Source organism: Phyllobates terribilis, unplaced genomic scaffold (assembly GCF_046119375.1).
Source record: "Phyllobates terribilis strain yellow unplaced genomic scaffold, ASM4611937v1 Scaffold_7__3_contigs__length_470593459, whole genome shotgun sequence".
Lineage (NCBI taxonomy): Eukaryota > Metazoa > Chordata > Amphibia > Anura > Dendrobatidae > Phyllobates > Phyllobates terribilis.
In genome coordinates, this window is record NW_027362767.1 from 21,894,753 (window position 1) to 21,914,392 (window position 19,640).

General features: G+C 47.0%; 1 protein-coding gene across 2 annotated transcripts in view; it reads right to left on the bottom strand.

Annotated features, from left to right (window-relative positions):
* Nucleotides 1-208: 208 nt before the first annotated feature.
* ITPK1 (inositol-tetrakisphosphate 1-kinase) overlaps nt 209-19,640 on the bottom strand; it is a 197,317-nt gene continuing 177,885 nt past the window's right edge. For both annotated transcript variants that reach the window (XM_073638286.1, XM_073638284.1), the window contains 6 exons: nt 10,938-11,036; nt 10,783-10,823; nt 8,203-8,368; nt 7,820-7,887; nt 2,360-2,522; nt 209-1,228 (listed from right to left, as the gene is read on the bottom strand). In XM_073638286.1, the coding sequence (XP_073494387.1) occupies nt 954-1,228; nt 2,360-2,522; nt 7,820-7,887; nt 8,203-8,368; nt 10,783-10,823; nt 10,938-11,036 (812 nt within the window). In that variant the 3' untranslated portion in view covers nt 209-953. The remainder of the gene's footprint in view (nt 1,229-2,359; nt 2,523-7,819; nt 7,888-8,202; nt 8,369-10,782; nt 10,824-10,937; nt 11,037-19,640) is intronic.

Genomic DNA, 19,640 nt, shown 5'->3' on the forward strand with positions numbered 1-19,640 from the left:
GTGAACAGAGTGAACTGTAAAAATTACAACTTAGAACATTGCAGAAAAAGTTATAATAAACAGAATCAAAGCGACTCACCTCCTCTAGGTGGCGCCGATCATAAAGACCACAAGTGCCCTCCAGCCGTGGTATCTCCAGCTGCAGGGACTTGTCAGCTCTGTCATTGCATTTTCTGAAAATAAAAGCTAAAAGGCAGCGACTCTCAGGTAACAGAGTACATCTGGTTTTAATCAGCAGGATTGTTTTGACAATATACACATGATCTTTTTTTAGTTTATTTTTCTATAAAACTGAAGTAGAAGATCGGTCCGTCCCTCCCGCAGGTGGTGGAAATAAGCTGGAAGTGCTGCGACCATCATGCGGGTGGTGGTGCAGGGTTTATGGTCCTGCTCGCACTCCACCCGGGTCAGTCAGTCTGTAATTATCTGTATACCAGGAGGATGATTCATCCAAAGTCATTATAATCTAGGCAAAAAAATATCATCAACTAACTCAACAAAGCGCCGGCGGACCTAGAAGAGTTTAAAAGCAAGAATTACAAAAAAAAAAAAATAAAATAAAATAATAGGACATGTCCAGCGTGACCGCCGCCGCTCCAGTCATTGTAGGATTCTCTATCAGAATAAAATTTATCTTTAAAAATATTTTCATTTCTTTTATAGAACATTTGCAAAAAAAAATAATAATAATAATTTGCATGATGTACGGTACGTTTCATTAACGTACATTTCATTTCCTTCCCATTATCTTATATTTGCGCTGATTCTGTTATCGATTGGCGATTCTTTTATCCAAAAAAAAAATATATATTAGGTCGTCTGCTCAGATTGGACGACAAGTTGAGCGCGATGATGCCACAGATTCGGCCCGTTCCTGCGCAGAGTTCTCAGATGGCGAACGTTTCAAGGCCTGGTGTTTAACCCCTTACTTGCTGGCACAGCAGTTCCCGGGATTACTGAGAGGACGCCTTCGTCGTCAGCGATGCCACGCAGTGCTTCTGGAAGCTGGGGGACACGGCGGAGTTGCACCCTAGTCTTTGGCTTGGCAGTTTTACGGCTCCGTCGCTCTCCACCATCCAGGGGTCTATCCGAGCCTCGGGGGTGCAGCACATGACGGCCGCCGTTAACTGTTCTGACGGGGGCTTATTCGCGTTCACCTCTGGCCGCTGAAGGATGGTGGTGATGTGATTCAACAGCTCCCCAAAGAATTCTGGAACGCCCTCGTATCCTAAGGAACAAGGAGAGAACAGGCTAAGGAGTCGCCTCTCACAGATAATCGGCACAATATAAATGAATGAGCTACAATCCTCGATATGACGTCATGTGCACTTATTACCAGAGGGACTTTTGTGTTCTTTCCCTTTAATATCCCCGTGTGTCGGTGCACAGCGGCTGCTCATCTCCATGGTGTCGCTATTCACGTGTGCAGCGCCAACCGAGCGTTCCTCATATTAATAGTGGAAATTCATTAACATTTATTAATGCGCCGGACTCCCTGTAATCAGATGCACGGCCACCTGGAAACCAGATTTTATGCAGGAAATGAAAAAAGGCCACGTCCTCTGCTACAAGAGACCATTATGGCAGCAGTGAGTCCTGAGTACAAGACGGAGCCGCGGAGAATGCAGGAGCGAGACTGAAATAAAACCGGAGAAACCCTGAAGGTTATGTAAATCACAGAATCAAAAGTTCAAAAACTTTCACAAAAAATGGTGAAAAATGGTGAGAAATGGAAACAAAGTTTCACAATCTCTGCTGGATGTCAGTGAATAAGGACAGATCTAGAGGCCGAGAACAACTTCTCACCACGAGGTTCTGCTACAAACGTGTGATCGGTGAAGATCAAGAAGGCGGCCAAGTGAGGGCCGGACATGGTGCATGATATATTCTAGGTAGCTGCTCCCTCTAGTGTCCAACAGTGGGAAATACCAAAAATTATTTAAAAGGGAACAAAATGACTGTTCACACCAAGCACAGGCATTCGGTGCATCACGGAGCAGGGAATCATTTACGTGCATCTTTCCAGCTGATTGTTTTCCCTCTATCAAGCCACAGCTGTCAATAATTGAACAGCGGAGGGTGGAGACAGAAGGAAAACAAGTACATAATGTTTGGCCGCGCCATAATGCCATTTGCTGGGGTAATGGGGTTTATTACCGCTGTCGCTCACAGTTTAGTGTGCAGTAACCGCTCCGCGCGGCTGCAGGGAGGATAAAAGTTCGCTTTCTCCCTGCAGCTGCTGCATTATGGCAGTCAGGATGCATACTGACACCATTCACCTGCAGATTTACCCCTATATGTGCAGGTAAACAGCATTTCTTGATGTGACCATTTCTCTCTAATGCAAATCTATCCTTACCTGGAAACGCGTTGATGTCAATGACGGCGTGCTGTCCGGTTTTGTTATTAATTATAATGTCGATCCCAAATAGCGAGATGCCCAGAGCTTGTCGGAGAGCCTTGGAGATGGCGCGGATGACATCATCGCTGGGACGCTCAAACACGCCTTCCACCTTCTCCAGCTGTGGGCGAGAACCAGGGAGGAAAATCACAATATTATCAGTGATGTCATCACCAGGGGGCGGGGCCGATTACTGCAGTTAACCAATTAGATGGCACGGCTCCCATCGACCCTCTACAACGCAATCTCAGGGCACCGATGGGTTACCAGACAGCCAGGGTCCTGCTGAAGGCCCCCGTCACTGCAAGCTTGTAACTCCAGCCCCAGGCTGAGCTCCATCGGAAACTGAGATTTTCACTATATACAGCAATACCGTAGGTACTGCAGTATATAAAATGAGCAAATCAGACAATCACAAGTTCAAGTCCACTCGGGACCTTAAAACTAAAGTAATAAAAAATACATATATTTTAAAATATAAAAATACAAAATTGCTTTTTTTCTGCCATTAACAAAAAATAAAAAATAAACATATTTAGTATCACCACGTCTGTAAAAGTCCAGTCTGTCAAAAGGTGAAATTAACTTGTACTTCAAACGCCAAAATTAAAACAAAAATGCGTTTTTTAATCACCTCTCCTCTAAAAATAAAAAATGCTATAAAAAGTCTAAATCTAAATTTGCAACCAAATTAGTGTGTGTGTATGGTGTATACCTGTGTGTGTGTGTGTATGGTGTATACCTGTGTGTGTGTGTATGGTGTATACCTGTGTGTGTGTGTGTATGGTGTATACCTGTGTGTGTGTGTATGGTGTATACCTGTGTGTGTGTGTGTATGGTGTATACCTGTGTGTGTGTGTATGGTGTATACCTGTGTGTGTGTGTGTGTGGTGTATACCTGTGTGTGTGTGTATGGTGTATACCTGTGTGTGTGTGTATGGTGTATACCTGTGTGTGTGTGTGTGTGTGGTGTATACCTGTGTGTGTGTGTGTGTGTGTGTGTGTGTGTGTGTGTGTGTGGTGTATACCTGTGTGTGTGTGTGTGTGTGTGTGTGTGTGTGTATATATAATGCACTGCTCAAAAAAATAAAGGGAACACTTAAACAGAATATAACTCCAAGTAATGAAACTTCTGTGAAATCAAACTGTCCACTTAGGAAGCAACACTGATTGACAATCAATCTCACATGCTGTTGTGCAAATGGAATAGACAATAGATGGAAATTATTGGTAATTATCAAGACACCCTCAATAAAGGAGTGGTTCTGCAGGTGGGGACCACAGACCACATCTCAGTACCAATGATTTCTGGCTGATGTTTTGGTCACTTTTGAATGTTGGTTGTGCTTTCACACTCGTGGTAGCAAGAGACGGACTCTACAACCCACAGAAGTTGCTCAGGTAGTGCAGCTCATCCAGGATGGCACATCAATGCGAGCTGTGGCAAGGATTGCGGTGTCTGTCAGCGTAGTGTGCAGAGGCTGGAGGCGCTACCAGGAGACAGGCCAGTGCACCAGGAGACGTGGAGGGGGCCGTAGGAGGGCAACAACCCAGCAGCAGGACCGCTACCTCCGCCTTTGTGCAAGGAGGAACAGGAGGAGCACTGCCAGAGCCCTGCAAAATGACCTCCAGCAGGCCACAAATGTGCATGTGTCTGCACAAATGGTTAGAAACCGACTCCATGAAGGTGGTATGAGGGCCTGACGTCCACAGATGGGGGTTGTGCTCACAGCCCAACACCGTGCAGGACGCTTGGCATTTGCCACAGAACACCAGGATTGGCAAAGTCGCCACTGGCACCCTGTGCTCTTCACAGATGTAAGCAGGTTCACACTGAGCACATGTGACAGACGTGACAGAGTCTGGAGACTCCGTGGAGAGCGACCTGCTGCCGCAACATCCTTCAGCATGACCGGTTTTGGCAGTGGGTCAGTAATGGTGTGGGGTAGCATTTCTTTGGAGGGCCGCACAGCCCTCCATGTGCTCGCCAGAGGTAGCCTGACTGCCATTAGGTACCGAGATGAGATCCTCAGACCCCTTGTGAGACCATACGTTGGTGCGGTTGGCCCTGGGTTCCTCCTAATGCAGGACAATGCCAGACCTCATGTGGCTGGAGTGTGTCAGCAGTTCCTGCAAGATGAAGGCATTGAAGCTATGGACTGGCCCGCCCGTTCCCCAGACCTGAATCCGATTGAGCACATCTGGGACATCATGTCTCGCTCCATCCACCAACGTCACGTGGCACCACAGACTGTCCAGGAGTTGGCGGATGCTTTAGTCCAGGTCTGGGAGGAGATCCCACAGGAGACCATCTGCAACCTCATCAGGAGCATGCCCAGGCGTTGTAGGGAGGTCATACAGGCACGTGGAGGCCACACACAATACTCAGCCTCATCAGGAGCATGCCCAGGCGTTGTAGGGAGGTCATACAGGCACATGGAGGCCACACACAATACTCAGCCTCATCAGGAGCATGCCCAGGCGTTGTAGGGAGGTCATACAGGCACGTGGAGGCCACACACCATACTCAGCCTCATCAGGAGCATGCCCAGGCGTTGTAGGGAGGTCATACAGGCACGTGGAGGCCACACACAATACTCAGCCTCATCAGGAGCATGCCCAGGCGTTGTAGGGAGGTCATACAGGCACGTGGAGGCCACACACAATACTCAGCCTCATCAGGAGCATGTCCAGGCATTGTAGGGAGGTCATACAGGCACGTGGAGGCCACACACAAGTACTGAGCCTCATCAGGAGCATGCCCAGGCGTTGTAGGGAGGTCATACAGGCACGTGGAGGCCACACACAAGTACTGAGCCTCATCAGGAGCATGCCCAGGCGTTGTAGGGAGGTCATACAGGCACGTGGAGGCCACACACAATACTGAGACTCATTTTGAATTGTTTTAAGGACATTACATCAAAGTTGGATGAGCCTGTAGTGTCTTTTTCCGCTTTAATTTTGGGGGTGACTCCAAATCCAGGCCTCCATTGGTTAATAAATGTGATTTCCATTGATGATTTTTGTGTAATTTTGTTGTCAGCACATTCAACTTTGTACAGAACAAAGTATTCAATGAGAAGATTTCATTCATTCAGATCTAGGATGGGTTATTTGAGTGTTCCCTTTATTTTTTTGAGTAGTGTATATACAGTACAGACCAAAAGTTTGGACACACCTTCTCATTTAAAGATTTTTCTGTATTTTCATGACTATGGAAATTGTACATTCACACTGAAGGCATCAAAACTATGAATTAACACATGTGGAATTATATACTTAACAAAAAAGTGTGAAACAACTGAAAATATGTCTTATATTCTAGGTTCTTCAAAGTAGCCACCTTTTGCTTTGATGACTGCTTTGCACACTCGTGGCATTCTCTTGATGAGCTTCAAGAGGTAGTCACCGGAAATGGTCTTCCAACCATCTTGAAGGAGTTCCCAGAGATGCTTAGCACTTGTTGGCCCTTTTGCCTTCACTCTGCAGTCCAGCTCACCCCAAACCATCTCGATTGGGTTCAGGTCTGGTGACTGTGGAGGCCAGGTCATCTGGTGTAACACCCCATCACTCTCCTTCTTGGTCAAATAGCCCTTACACAGCCTGGAGGTGTGTTTGGGGTCATTGTCCTGTTGAAAAATAAATGATGGTCCAACTAAACGCAAACCGCATGGAATAGCATGCCGCTGCAAGATGCTGTGGTAGCCATGCTGGTTCAGTATGCCTTCAATTTTGAATAAATCCCCGACAGTGTCACCAGCAAAGCACCCCCACACCATCACACCTCCTCCTCCATGCTTCACGGTGGGAACCAGGCATGTAGAGTCCATCCGTTCACCTTTTCTGCGTCGCACAAAGACACGGTGGTTGGAACCAAAGATCTCAAATTTGGACTCATCAGACCAAAGCACAGATTTCCACTGGTCTAATGTCCATTCCTTGTGTTCTTTAGCCCAAACAAGTCTCTTCTGCTTGTTGCCTGTCCTTAGCAGTGGTTTCCTAGCAGCTATTTTACCATGAAGGCCTGCTGCACAAAGTCTCCTCTTAACAGTTGTTGTAGAGATGTGTCTGCTGCTAGAACTCTGTGTGGCATTGACCTGGTCTCTAATCTGAGCTGCTGTTAACCTGCGATTTCTGAGGCTGGTGACTCGGATAAACTTATCCTCAGAAGCAGAGGTGACTCTTGGTCTTCCTTTCCTGGGGCGGTCCTCATGTGAGCCAGTTTCTTTGTAGTGCTTAATGGTTTTTGCAACTGCACTTGGGGACACTTTCAAAGTTTTCCCAATTTTTCGCACTGACTGACCTTCATTTCTTAAAGTAATGATGGCCACTCGTTTTTCTTTACTTAGAATTTGTATTATGGCAAGAAAAAAGCAGCTAACGGTCTATTCAGTAGGACTATCAGCTGTGTATCCACCAGACTTCTGCACAGCACAACTGATGGTCCCAACCCCATTTATAAGGCAAGAAATCCCACTTATTAAACCTGACAGAGCACACCTGTGAAGTGAAGACCATTTCCGGTGACTACCTCTTGAAGCTGATCAAGAGAATGCCAAGAGTGTGCAAAGCAGTCATCAAAGCAAAAGGTGGCTACTTTGAAGAAGCTAGAATATAAGACATTTTCAGTTGTTTCACACTTTTTTGTTAAGTATATAATTCCACATGTGTTAATTCATAGTTTTGATGCCTTCAGTGTGAATGTACAATTTTCATAGTCATGAAAATACAGAAAAATCTTTAAATGAGAAGGTGTGTCCAAACTTTTGGTCTGTACTGTATGTATATAGTACAAATATTTCAGATGTTTTTTAACACTTAAAACAACTGAATAAATAATGCCGAATTCACACTGGCATGAAGAATCGTGTTGTCAAATCAGTTTTACAACACAATGAATGTTGGCAAAACCCAAGGACGGAAATGCATTATTTTTTATTTATTCTAAAACATTTCATCCCGCTTACAATTTTTTCAGTACATTATATGGTAAAGTGAATAGTGTCATTCAAAACTACAACTCTGTTCAGGTAGCAGTGGGAAGGGGATAATCGCGCCGTGTAGACCCTTCCTGCCACCCACCACCAGATCAGAAGACTTGTGTCCCCCCTTCCTCCCCTGGCTGCAAGACCTCGGCCTGGAGGAGTTATATGCAGCGTGAGGCCGGGATCCGCTCTACTCCATTCACATCTATGATACTGAAAATGGCCGGTAGCCACGTGCTGCAATGTTCGTCACTGCTAAACCCTCCATGTGCGATCGGCCGATCCTCCTGACTGTGGTCCTGCAGCTGGGAGTGAACCCGTTCTGGGGATTGCTCGGGGATGGGGGGTGTTCAGCCCTGGGACACGCACTGATTTTAGGTTTACCTTATATAAAGGTTGGAATCATGAAAAAAAAAAACAGAAGAATACTCACCGCAGTTAACACCGAAGAGGACTCTGGTTTTGACACATTATGACTATTAAAGAATATGGATTCTCTATCTGGAAAAAAAAACCAGTGCAAATTAAGAATATTTTTTACTATAATCTCTAAAGAAGGAAAATAATCATGAACGATGTGTGTGATTTTTGGTTGGAAACTTCTATAGCTGAATACTAAAATAATTTAATACGGAGTAATTCTCAGAGGTGCCAGCAGATGGCATAGTAAGGGGATTATTGCTTGGCCGCAGATATCACGGGCCGTCCTGTACCAGAGAAAAACGGCCTCATCTTCCCCCATATTTAACATTCAGGTGCCTCTCCCAATCCCGTACCCCGCTGTGGTGTATATATATTCGCAGGAGGGTCTCTTACCTGAGCTGCCCGGTGAGAAGTTTTTTAGCGATGGTCGTTCCACTACTGTGTACGAATCTCCGACCACGAAGACTTTGTAGAGCACAGCGTTATGGCAGACGAAGCTCTGGATGACACAGGGGCGCGGTATCGCCTGTAGACCCTCCATATTAAATATTATAGCCATCTACACAAAAGACAGAAAACACAGAACGTTGGCATCACGGGGTCCGAATTATGCATCCTAACCCCTTTATAGGTGTCAGGACTTCCAGACCATCAGGTTCTGGATTAATGGACTTTGATCCTCTGAGATGATAGGATTGCACTGATCCAGCTGGACATTCGGTGACGTCCATCATGGATGTAACGCTCTTCACTATTTGACATTTTGCCGGATGTTCGAGAATCCTTCGCGTCATCTGTCACCAGCGGGTGGGTTCGCGCTGCCAGACGTAGCATGTGCCAGTGATGCCACGGTGCCTTTTCCGCCAGCATAGCACAGCTTTACCAGACCCCTGAATGGTTTTGTTGTGGGCCGCAGGGAAGGTATCGCTTCACAACTAAACACATTTGCCGTTTCAGACCTCGGAAAAGCCGCGTGACAATTTATGTGGGCGCTTTAACCCCTTTCCACCGCAGCCAAAATGTATTTTTGCACTTTTCATTTTCTTCCTTCCCTTCTTCTAAGAGCCATAATTCTTCTTCCACTGACGTTCACGTATCAGGGGTTGATTTTTACAGGACGAGTTACAACTTGAACTGATAACATTCATTTTACTATACTATGTGCTGGAATAAATAAACTGTGCCATTGTCTTTTGGGTTTTCTTTGTGCAGAACATGATTCTCCAGGTCTGTGCGATTACAGCGATACCAAACTTCTGTAATTTTTCATTGACTCCAATCATCAAAAAAAGTTTTTATTGAATTTTTTTTTTTTTTTTTTTAATGGCAATTCTAGCATTTTGACTACTTTTGCTTTTCAGTATTTTACAAAAGTCGAGATACTAAAAGTTCATTTTTAAAAAAATATATATTTTTATTTTAGAATTTTTATTTTTTGGCCCCTGATGGGACTTGAAACTGCGCTCATCTGATCACTTATACTATATACTGCGATAACACATTATTGCAGTGTATATGATGATGAAAATGAGGGTCTCCGCTGAAGCCCCAACAGTGCCCGGGCTACACAGGAGTAGAAACCTGGCCGCCATGGGGACATTAAGCAGGGACTGTTCCAGGACTGTGCACCTTATTGCTGCAGATATGCATTTTCACTGCAGATTTTACATGGTGTTTTTGTTTTACACTACAGGGAAAATGCGCCCAAATCGCCCAATTTTAAAGATTATTTGAATGCAAATTAGGTAGAAAATCACATTCACTTTTGATTCAACTGTTAAATGCAAAAGATATTTTACATGTGAAAAAAAACAACAGAATATATGCTATCTGGAAACATGGTCTAAGACATACATGTCAATCGCTGGACTGCAAGGTGGTTTTATTTGGCCTGTGACACCAGAACCACCACCCCTATGTGGGGCCCATTATAGTGCACGGAGGACTATGTGGGGCCCATTATAGTGCACGGAGGACTATGTGGGGCCCATTATAGTGCACGGAGGACTATGTGGGGCCCATTATAGTGCACGGAGGACTATGTGGGGCCCATTATAGTGCACGGAGGACTATGTGGGGCCCATTATAGTGCACGGAGGACTATGTGGGGCCCATTATAGTGCACGGAGGACTATGTGGGGCCCATTATAGTGCACGGAGGACTATGTGGGGCCCATTATAGTGCACGGAGGACTATGTGGGGCCCATTATAGTGCACAGAGGACTATGTGGGGCCCATTATAGTGCACGGAGGACTATGTGGGGCCCATTATACTGTATGAAGCACTATGTTGGGCCCATTATACTGTATGGACGACTATGTGGGGCCCATTATACTGTATGGACGACTATGTGGGGCCCATTATTCTGCATGGAGGACTATGTGGGGCCCATTATTCTGCATGGAGGACTATGTGGGGCCCATTATTCTGCATGGAGGACTATATGGGGCCCATTTTTCTGCATGGAGGACTATGTGGAGCCCATTATACTGTATGGAGGACTATGTGGGACCCATTATACTGCATGGAGGACTATGTAGGGCCCATTATATTGCATGGAGGACTATGTGGGGCCCATTATATTGCATGGAGGACTATGTGGGGCCCATTATACTGTATGGAGCACTATGTGGGGCCCATTATACTGTATGGAGCACTATGTGGGGCCCATTATACTGTATGGAGCACTATGTGGGGCCCATTATACTGTATGGAGGACTATGTAAGGGCCCATTATTCTGTATGGAGGACTATATGGGGCCCATTATTCTGTATGGAGGACTGTGTGGGTACCATTATACTGTATACTGGTTGGCCCGCAACTTTGTCAAAGTTTTTCATTTTGGCCCTCTGTGGGTTTGAGTGACATCCCTGGTCTGAAAGCCTCTGATTAGTTGCTTTACATCTTGTAACAGCCAGGGTGTAATATACAGGCAATAAGGAGGAATAATCATCACCATCACCATCCTACCTCGTGTGAATTGGTCCCGTGAGCAACTCTTGTCTTACAAACTGGAAAAAAACAAAAGAAAAAAAGTTATAGTGCCGCCCTTGTGGCAGGTTTGGGGAGGCTTAGCAGATCATTGGGCTTTATCAATAAACTCTATGCCTATTACCAATACTTACTGAATGGAAAGGCCAGGCCGCTGTTCTCAATCAGTTTCAGGGCGTCCTCTCCGCTTTCAGTCGATAGCTCCATAAAGGGCGGAGAACACAACCGATCGTCTATAGGAGACAGAGTATTCATTGGTTAAAAAAAAAAACAAAAAAAAGTTGGCACCATTAACCCTGTGAGACTCAATATTTTGCAGTCTGTGCTGCTGGAGAACCCGGATCCATCCACTGTGTAATTTTCAGCCTCTAACTTTCTACAAAGTCACCACTCTCCTGAAGCGCTCTGTGCTGCTCCACATGGTATGTAATCTCCAGTCTATGACCCACACAACATTTTGCCGGCTCCGCTCCTAAAATACTCTGTGCTGCGGAGGACCCTGCTACTTCAACTAAGAAACGCTCAGTGCTCGATTCATAATCTGAAGATTTTTCTTTTCTACGTCACTTTTCTCTATTGTCTTTTGGGTATTGGTGTTTTTTTGCATCAAAATCTTCAATGAATTTTGCGCAAAATAAAAAAAGCTCTTTAATGTCTGTTACATTTTTTTGCACCTTCCTTCATAGCAAAAAGTCACAATAGATTATAATATGTTACACAACTTTAAAAAAAAAAAAATGCCAATAATGAATCAGCAGCAAAAGATTGGATTACAAAAACCGCGCCCGCAATGGCGAAAATAAGTAGAAAGACTTCAAAATTAGACACAAAATGGGCACTAAAGCAATAAAGAATCAGGCCTCCGGTCTCCAACCTACACAAGAGCAGCACGCTCCTCTCCTGAAGTACTCTGTGCTGCTGGAGGACCCTGACTAAGGGGGAGGAGCTTAAACAGTCCAGTTTGTCTAGAATGCAAAAGAAAAAAAATACTAAAAAATTGTGTATGTCTGAATGAGACTTTATCTGGAAAGATCTGCGCTGATGAGCCAAGCAAAGAAGCAAACAACACAACCAAGTTCTGAGCAGAAAATGTCACGAATAAAGAACACTTTTGGTGGGATTCCCCCTCTGCACCGAGGACATCACTGTCATCTACCACAATCCGTACGGCGGTGTCTCTTTAAGACACTTTAGGCTAAACAGACGCTTGTCTCCGTCCTTCTATGATGAAGGATCAGAGGCGGCGATGATGGACAATCCGTTTACAGTGAAGTCGTCTTCTTTCCATGAATGGACAGGGAGACTGAGGGCAGCGAATGAGTCATGGTCCCTGAATGCTACCAACACCGGGCGCTGCTCCAGGAGCTGCAAAGCTGAAATCAGGAGGATGCAACATCTATGAGCCATGACGGGACATCCTCATCAAGACTGTAAGCTCATAGGATTACAGAATAGCCAATGGACTGACGCTGGACGACCGTATGACAATGGCAGCCGGCTAGTGAAAGCAGGAGAAGACGACATATGGGGCATCTGCAGTAACACTTGCAGTGTCTGACAATTGTTGCTCCAGACATTACAGATTGATGTCATCTGCCCAGGGCTGATACAATGTATCACAAAGCAGCATCACTGATCAAGGTGACACCAGATAACAATAGAATAATCCACAGCTGACTACTAGTGATGAGCGAGCAGGCTCGCTACTTCTCGGTGCTCGCCCGTGTATCTCACTGCTTCAGATGCTCGGTGCTCGCTGAGTATTTCCAGGGTTGCTCGGCGGGAGCTCGAGTCCCCTCCCTGCATGGTTGGCGCTCTTTACATAGACAATGAACATGCAGGGATTGCCTGCCACTCACTGTAATGTCGCAGCCATGTTGGTTGTGGCATTACAGTGATTGGCTGGCCGTACAGCGTCATCAGGTTTATATCAGACCTGGCGCCGCCATGCTCGTCGCAGTCACTCTGGAATCAGACAGTGTAGGGAGAGGTGCTGCTGAGCTAGGGAGAGATTTGCTTGTTTCTAGTTAGTGTAGGTATACCAGACTATATTAGAGACACATATCCATCTCAACTAACAGTCCTTCTGAGGACTAATCCAACGGCAGAGATATCAGGCAGGCAGTGCATATAGGCAGGCAGGCAGGGTATATAGGCAGGCAGGCAGGGTATATAGGCAGGCAGGCAGGGTATATAGGCAGGCAGGCAGGGTATATAGGCAGGCAGGGTATATAGGCAGGCAGGCAGGGTATATAGCAGACTGCAGTGCACATAGCAAGAGGGTCCATTCCAGTTCTGTCTGTTGGTTCTTTTACAGATATTTGTAGAAATAGGCCCAGGTCTCAGGGGCCAGGAATACTTTTCTTTGGATCTTAATCCTCATTATTTGCTTAAAAAGCAATCCAGAGAACACCGTTTTTCTGCGCCATTTGCTTGCTGGCACTGCAGAATACAGCCAGGTCCTTTCCATATTACAGCTCTAAAAATCTAGATATTTAAAACTGTGGTTTGTCCGTCACACGGATCACATATAACTTCGCTCCAAATTCAGCCATTTGTAGTGAGAGTGGAAGATATTCTCCATTTAAAATATGCAAGGCATGTGGCAAGGGACGGGGAACTGGACGTGATGGTGCATGCAGAGGCCGAGGACAAGGCCGTGGGCAAGCTGAAATTGTGCCATAAACACCCACATCTTCTCGCCTGACCTTCCTGTCCAAATTAATAGGGGACCGCATAACACCACCATTGAACACAGAGCAGTGTGAAAAGGTTATTGGTTGGATAGCGGATAATGCTTCCAGTCACTTAGCCACCACCACCATCTTGTCTTCAACAAGGTCAAGTCTCAGTAGCCGTGAGTCTGGACTGCATATTCCTCACGCTGATCCTCCTTCCGCCCACCATGCCGAGTGCCCGGAGACAACGGATCCCACACTTGGACACTCTGAAGAGCTGTTCACTTTTCCATTTATAGATTCGGGCCTCTCGCCCGGTCCACTTGAAGCAGCGGGGCAACAGGAGATGTATGTAGCAATGCCCAAATATTTGAGCAGCCACGGTCATACGAAGGAGACGGTGGTAAAGTGTCACAAGAGGTAGACGATGATGAGACACAATTGCCAGAAAGTCAGGAGGAGGACCAGAGTGCGGAAGTGGAAGACGAGGTGGTGGATGATCTAGTAACTGACCCAACCTGGCAGGAGGACATGCAGAGCGAGGCCAACAGCACACAGGGGAGGGAGGCAAAGTACCCCAACAGGCAGGAAGAAGCAGTGTGGTGGCCGCAGACAGAAGGCAGGCAACCGTTCCCCGTAACACCAACACGAAGGAAGTTGCCAGTACAACTGTTAGGTCTTCCAGAGTCTGGTTGTTTTTTAAAGACTCTGCCGATAACCCCAAAAAGGCCATTTGCACCACCTGCCAGGCCAGCATCAGCAGGGGTGGCAAAACTAGCAGCCTGACCACCACCAGCATGATCAGGCACATGGCAGCAAAGCACCCGACTTTGTGGGCCGAACCCCAGGGTCCAGGAACAGTGTCTGCAGGTGGCACCATTGCTTCTTCCGCTGTTATGCGTGCAAGGCAATCCCCTGTCCATAGTGCATGCGAAGATGCCTCCTGCCCTGCACCTGTCGTTGCACACTCTCAACTAGCACCATCAGCAAGCACGTCCTTGTCCCAGCGCAGCGTTCAGTTGTCCATACCACAGTCCTTGGAACGCAAATGCAAATAAGCAGCCAACACCCCACACTACTAAATTCCCACATTTCGTGACTGCTTGTGCTCAAAATCTTGCCTTTTAGGCTTGTGGAGACAGAAGCTTTACACAACCTGATGGCGGCGGCCGTCCCTCATTACTCGGTCTCCAGCCGCCACTATTTCTCCCGGTGTGCCGTCCCCGCATTACACAAGCACATGTCCCACAACATTAGCCATGCTCTCAACAATGCAGTTACAGGGAAAGTCCACCTAACCACGGACACGTGGACAAGTGCCTGTGGGCAGGGACGGTACATCTCGCTGACAGCACACTGGGTTAACATAGTGGAAGCCGGGACCCAGTAGGACCTTGGGACGGAACGCATCCTCCAGACGCCAAGGATTGCGGGCCCTAGGTCAATCAGGGTTGCCCCCACATTCTACAGCTCCTGCACTTCATCCTCCATCTCCGAAATGACCACATCAGTCACAAGCAGGAAGCACAGCAGCACTGCCTCAGCCAAGTGGCAACAGGCTGTGCTGAAGCGAATATGCTTAGGTAACAAACCACACAATGCTGAAGAGTTGTGGACAGCTCTGAAAGAGCAGGCAGATCTGTGGCTCACACCGCTGAACATACAGCCAGGCATGGTCGTGTGTGACAATGGCAGGAACCTGGTGGCGGCTCTGAAGCGAGGCGAGCTCACACACGTACCATGCCTGGCCCATATGCTTAACCTCGTGGTTCAGCGGTTTCTCAAAAGCTACCCGGAGCTGCTTGTTAAAGTACGCCACCTGTGTGCCCATTTGAGAAAGTCAGCTACAGCTTCCGCCGCCCTTGCAGTGTTTCAGCAGCGTTTGCAGCTTCCGGTTCACAGACTGGTGTGTGATGTCTCCACGCGTTGGAACTCTACACTGCAGATGTTGGGAAGGATTTGGGAGCAGAAGAGGGCAGTTGTTGAGTACCAACATTAACAAGGCCGTCGGTATTCAGTTCAGACTCCACACATAAGACCTCAGGAGTGGACATGGATGTCAGAAAACTGTACCATCCTCCAAAACTTTGAGGACTCCACCAAGATGGTGAGCGGCGATGACACCAAAATTAGAATCACCATCCTGCTTCTGTCTTCTGAAACGCTCTCTGCTCACAATCAAAGAGGATGCATTGCAGGGGGAGCACGATGAGATGGAGCAAGGAACCATACAGGGTGATTACACACAGCCCAGCCTCATCTCATCCCAGCGTGGATTGGGTGACAATGAGGAAGAGGAAGAACAGGAGCTAGTTTCATGTGCTATAGACGGTACTACCTGCACAACTGTCATACCGTCTGTTCAGCGTGGATGGCCTGAGGACAGGGAGGAGGAGGAGGAGAGCATGTTCAGTTGTTCTCTTGGTGAGGACACGGAAGTCTTGCCTGTTAGCAGTCTGGCACGCATGGCTGAGTTTATGTTACGTTGCCTTTCCCATGACACTCGCGTTCTCAATTTTGGGTGATAGTCATTACTGGTTGGTGACACTTCTAGACTCACGCTACAAGGAGAACTTTATATCTCTTATTCATGAGGCGGACAGGTCTACAAGAATGGGGCAGTACCAGAAGGCCCTTGTTGCGGAACTACTAAAAAAATTCCCATCTGAAAACGCTGGCGGCAGAGGTCACAGTTCGTTGAACAATCAAGGAGTACAGGCGAGAGAGACAACTTCAATCCAGCAGAGGCAGGGGAACACTGTCAAAGTTCTGGGAGAATTTTCTCAGACCCTCCCATCGGACAGGCCCTGAGGCGCGGGGTACTCTCACAAGGAGTGCAAAGTTTGGGAAGATGCCGAGGGAGTACCTTGCCGACCGTACCAACGTCCTCCGTGATTCCGCTCTGTGCCTTATAATTATTGGGTATCCAAGCTGGATACGTGGAATGAACTGTCTCTCTATGCCTTGGAGGTCCTGGCCTGCCCTACCGCCAGCGTTTTATCAGAGTGGGTTTTTAGTGCCGCTGGTGGAATTATAACTGATAAGCGCATCCGCCTGTCAACTGAAAATGCTGACAGATTGACTCTTATAAAAATGAACAAGGGCTGGATTGGGCCAGACTTCTCAACACCACCGAATGATAGCAGCATAACAAACTCAAATCCAGTGTCTTTTTTTGGCAGGTGTATTCCCATGCACCTCTTCACACCCACACATGGGTAATCGCTTCCTGATTTTGGCTATTTGCTCTTGTCCTCCTCCTTCTCCTCATCCTCCACCACCATATCACCAGGGTGACCGTGGTCCGTGATGCAACACCCACATAATTTTTTTAAAGGGTGTGCCCGTAAAAAAAAAATAAATTATACAGTATGTTCATGTATACCCCCCGCTCCTTTCTAATGGGAACATTTATTTTATGAGGCCCTCCTTCACGTCTCTTCCAAGGTGCATTGGAGTGCCTCCCAATTTCTGGCAGCCCTTGCATTCACTGTATAGGCCAACACTATGGGAGACCCACTTCCTAATAATGGGAACACAGAGGAGGGCCTCCTGAAAACAATGTCTCTTCAAAGGGGTATTGGTGGCGTCCAAATTTTGGGCAGCCCTGCCACTCACTGCATACGCAACAACAGTATAGGAGACCCACTCTTTAGTAACGGAAACAACAAAGCATAGCCGGCTGATGGCCCTCCCTATTGTTAGAGAGCAGACTGCTGACCCTTTAAGAATAGTAAAGGCTGCCTGACGGTCCAATAAAAATAGGCTTTGTGACTTTCAGAGTCCCTCCTTTATAAATGAAACAGGATGTGTCTGATGTCTCACACACCACATGGTCAGATAAGGTTCTAAAATGTTAAAATGACATTTCCCAGTGATTGCATTTGTCTTGGTTGAAAGGAGCTTTTTTGGTTATTTATTTTGCCTTCTATACAAGTCATTACCCTGGAAAGGATGTTCCTTAACATATTTCCCAGGAAAATCCATTTTGGTTTCGTCTTTGTCTGTTTTATTGTGAGTCCGTAAAAGTGGCGCAATAGCTCTGAAAAAGTTGTTGACAGCAGTGATCTGGGAGTCAGAAATGCTTCCAGGGGTCTTCCCAATGCTGTTCCCATGCCATTTGAGGACTGTTACCATCGATTTGGGCAATTTTTAGGCCCTCTGCAGACCGCCGGGGGGAGCTGCTAGAAAAATGCTCGAGTTTCCCATTGACTTACATTGGGCTCGTTGCTCGGGTCGAGCACCAGAGTATTCCAATGTGCTCGACTCGAGCAACGAGTACCCGAGCATTTTAGGGATCGCCCATCACAACTGACTACAATTATCATAAACCTGTTAGGAGAGAAATCAGGGAAGGAAATCAGGGAAGGGTGTCAAGAATCTCGATGTGAATCTCATCGCTCCAACAGCAGTAGACAGAGGAGGACCCCCGTGATTGTGCCCCCCACAGTGGAGCTGAGGTTGCCCATGCTAACTGTACAAGGCCTGATGGGAGACACTCTGGAGGTCCAGATTCCAGCAGCGTGTGGCTGAGAAATACACATAGCGGGGGCCCGGGGCCACAGCCAGGAGGAGCTAATCACAATCTTATGTGGATTCTGAAAACAGAAAGATTCAGGATGGACAGGACGGGGCAGGAGGGACACAACATTTCGGGTGGGGACATGGAGGAATCTCAAAAACAGACATTAATTAAATAGATTCTACTTGAAGGGGTTCTCTGAGGAAATTGTCAAAATAATTTACCATGCTAATCCATTATCTTTGGGTAAAATATGAACTTTAAAATTCAAGTTAAAGGGGTTGGCCACCTTTAGTGAGAAAAAAATATATATTGAATAAAAAAAATATATATAATACACTACTCAAAAAAATGAAGGGAACACTTAAACAGCAGAATATAACTCCAAGTAAATCAAACTTCCGTGAAATCAAACTGTCCACTTAGGAAGCAACACTGATTGACAATCAATTTCACATGCTGTTGTGCAAATGGAATAGACAATAGATGGAAATTATTGGCAATTATCAAGACACTCAATAAAGGAGTGGTTCTGCAGGTGGGGACCACAGGCCTCATCTCAGTACCAATGCTTTCTGGCTGATGTTTTGGTCACTTTTGAATGTTGGTTGTGCTTTCACACTTGTGGTAGCCGGAGACAGACTCTACAAAACACAAAAGTTGCTCAGGTAGTGCAGCTCATTCAGGATGGCACATCAATGTGAGCTGTGGCAAGAAGGTTTGCTGTGTGTCAGCGTAGTGTGCAGAGGCTGGAGACGCTACCAGGAGACAGGCCAGTACAGCAGGAGACATGGAGGGGGCCTTAGGAGGGCAACAACCCAGCAGCAGAACAGCTACCTCCGCCTTTGTGCAAGGAGGAACAGGAGGAGCACTGCCAGAGCCCTGCAAAATGACCTCCAGCAGGCCACAAATGTGCATGTGTCTGCACAAAAGGTTAGAAACTGACTCCATGAGGGTGGTATGAGGGCCCGACGTCCACAGATGGGGGTTGTGCTTACAGCCCAACACAGTGCAGGATGCTTGGCATTTGCCACAGAACACCAGGATTGGCAAAGTCGCCACTGGCGCCCTGTGCTCTTCACAGATGAAAGCAGGTTCACACTGAGCACATGTGACAGACGTGACAGAGTCTGGAGACGCCGTGGAGAGCGATCTGCTGCCTGCAACATCCTTCAGCATGACGGGTTTGGCAGTGGGTCAGTAATGGTGTGGGGTGGCATTTCTTTGGAGGGCTGCACAGCCCTCCATGTGCTCGCCAGAGGTAGCCTGACTGCCATTAGGTACCGAGATGAGATCCTCAGACCCCTTGTGAGACCATACGTTGGTGCGGTTGGCCCTGGGTTCCTCCTAATGCAGGACAATGCCAGACCTCATGTGGCTGGAGTGTGTCAGCAGTTCCTGCAAGATGAAGGCATTGAAGCTATGGACTGGCCGCCCGTTCCCCAGACCTGAATCCGATTGAGCACATCTGGGACATCATGTCTCACTCCATCCACCAACGTCACGTTGCACCACAGACTGTCCAGGAGTTGGCGGATGCTTTAGTCCAGGTCTGGGAGGAGATCCCACAGGAGACCATCCGCAACCTCATCAGGAGCATGCCCAGGCGTTGTAGGGAGGTCATACAGGCACGTGGA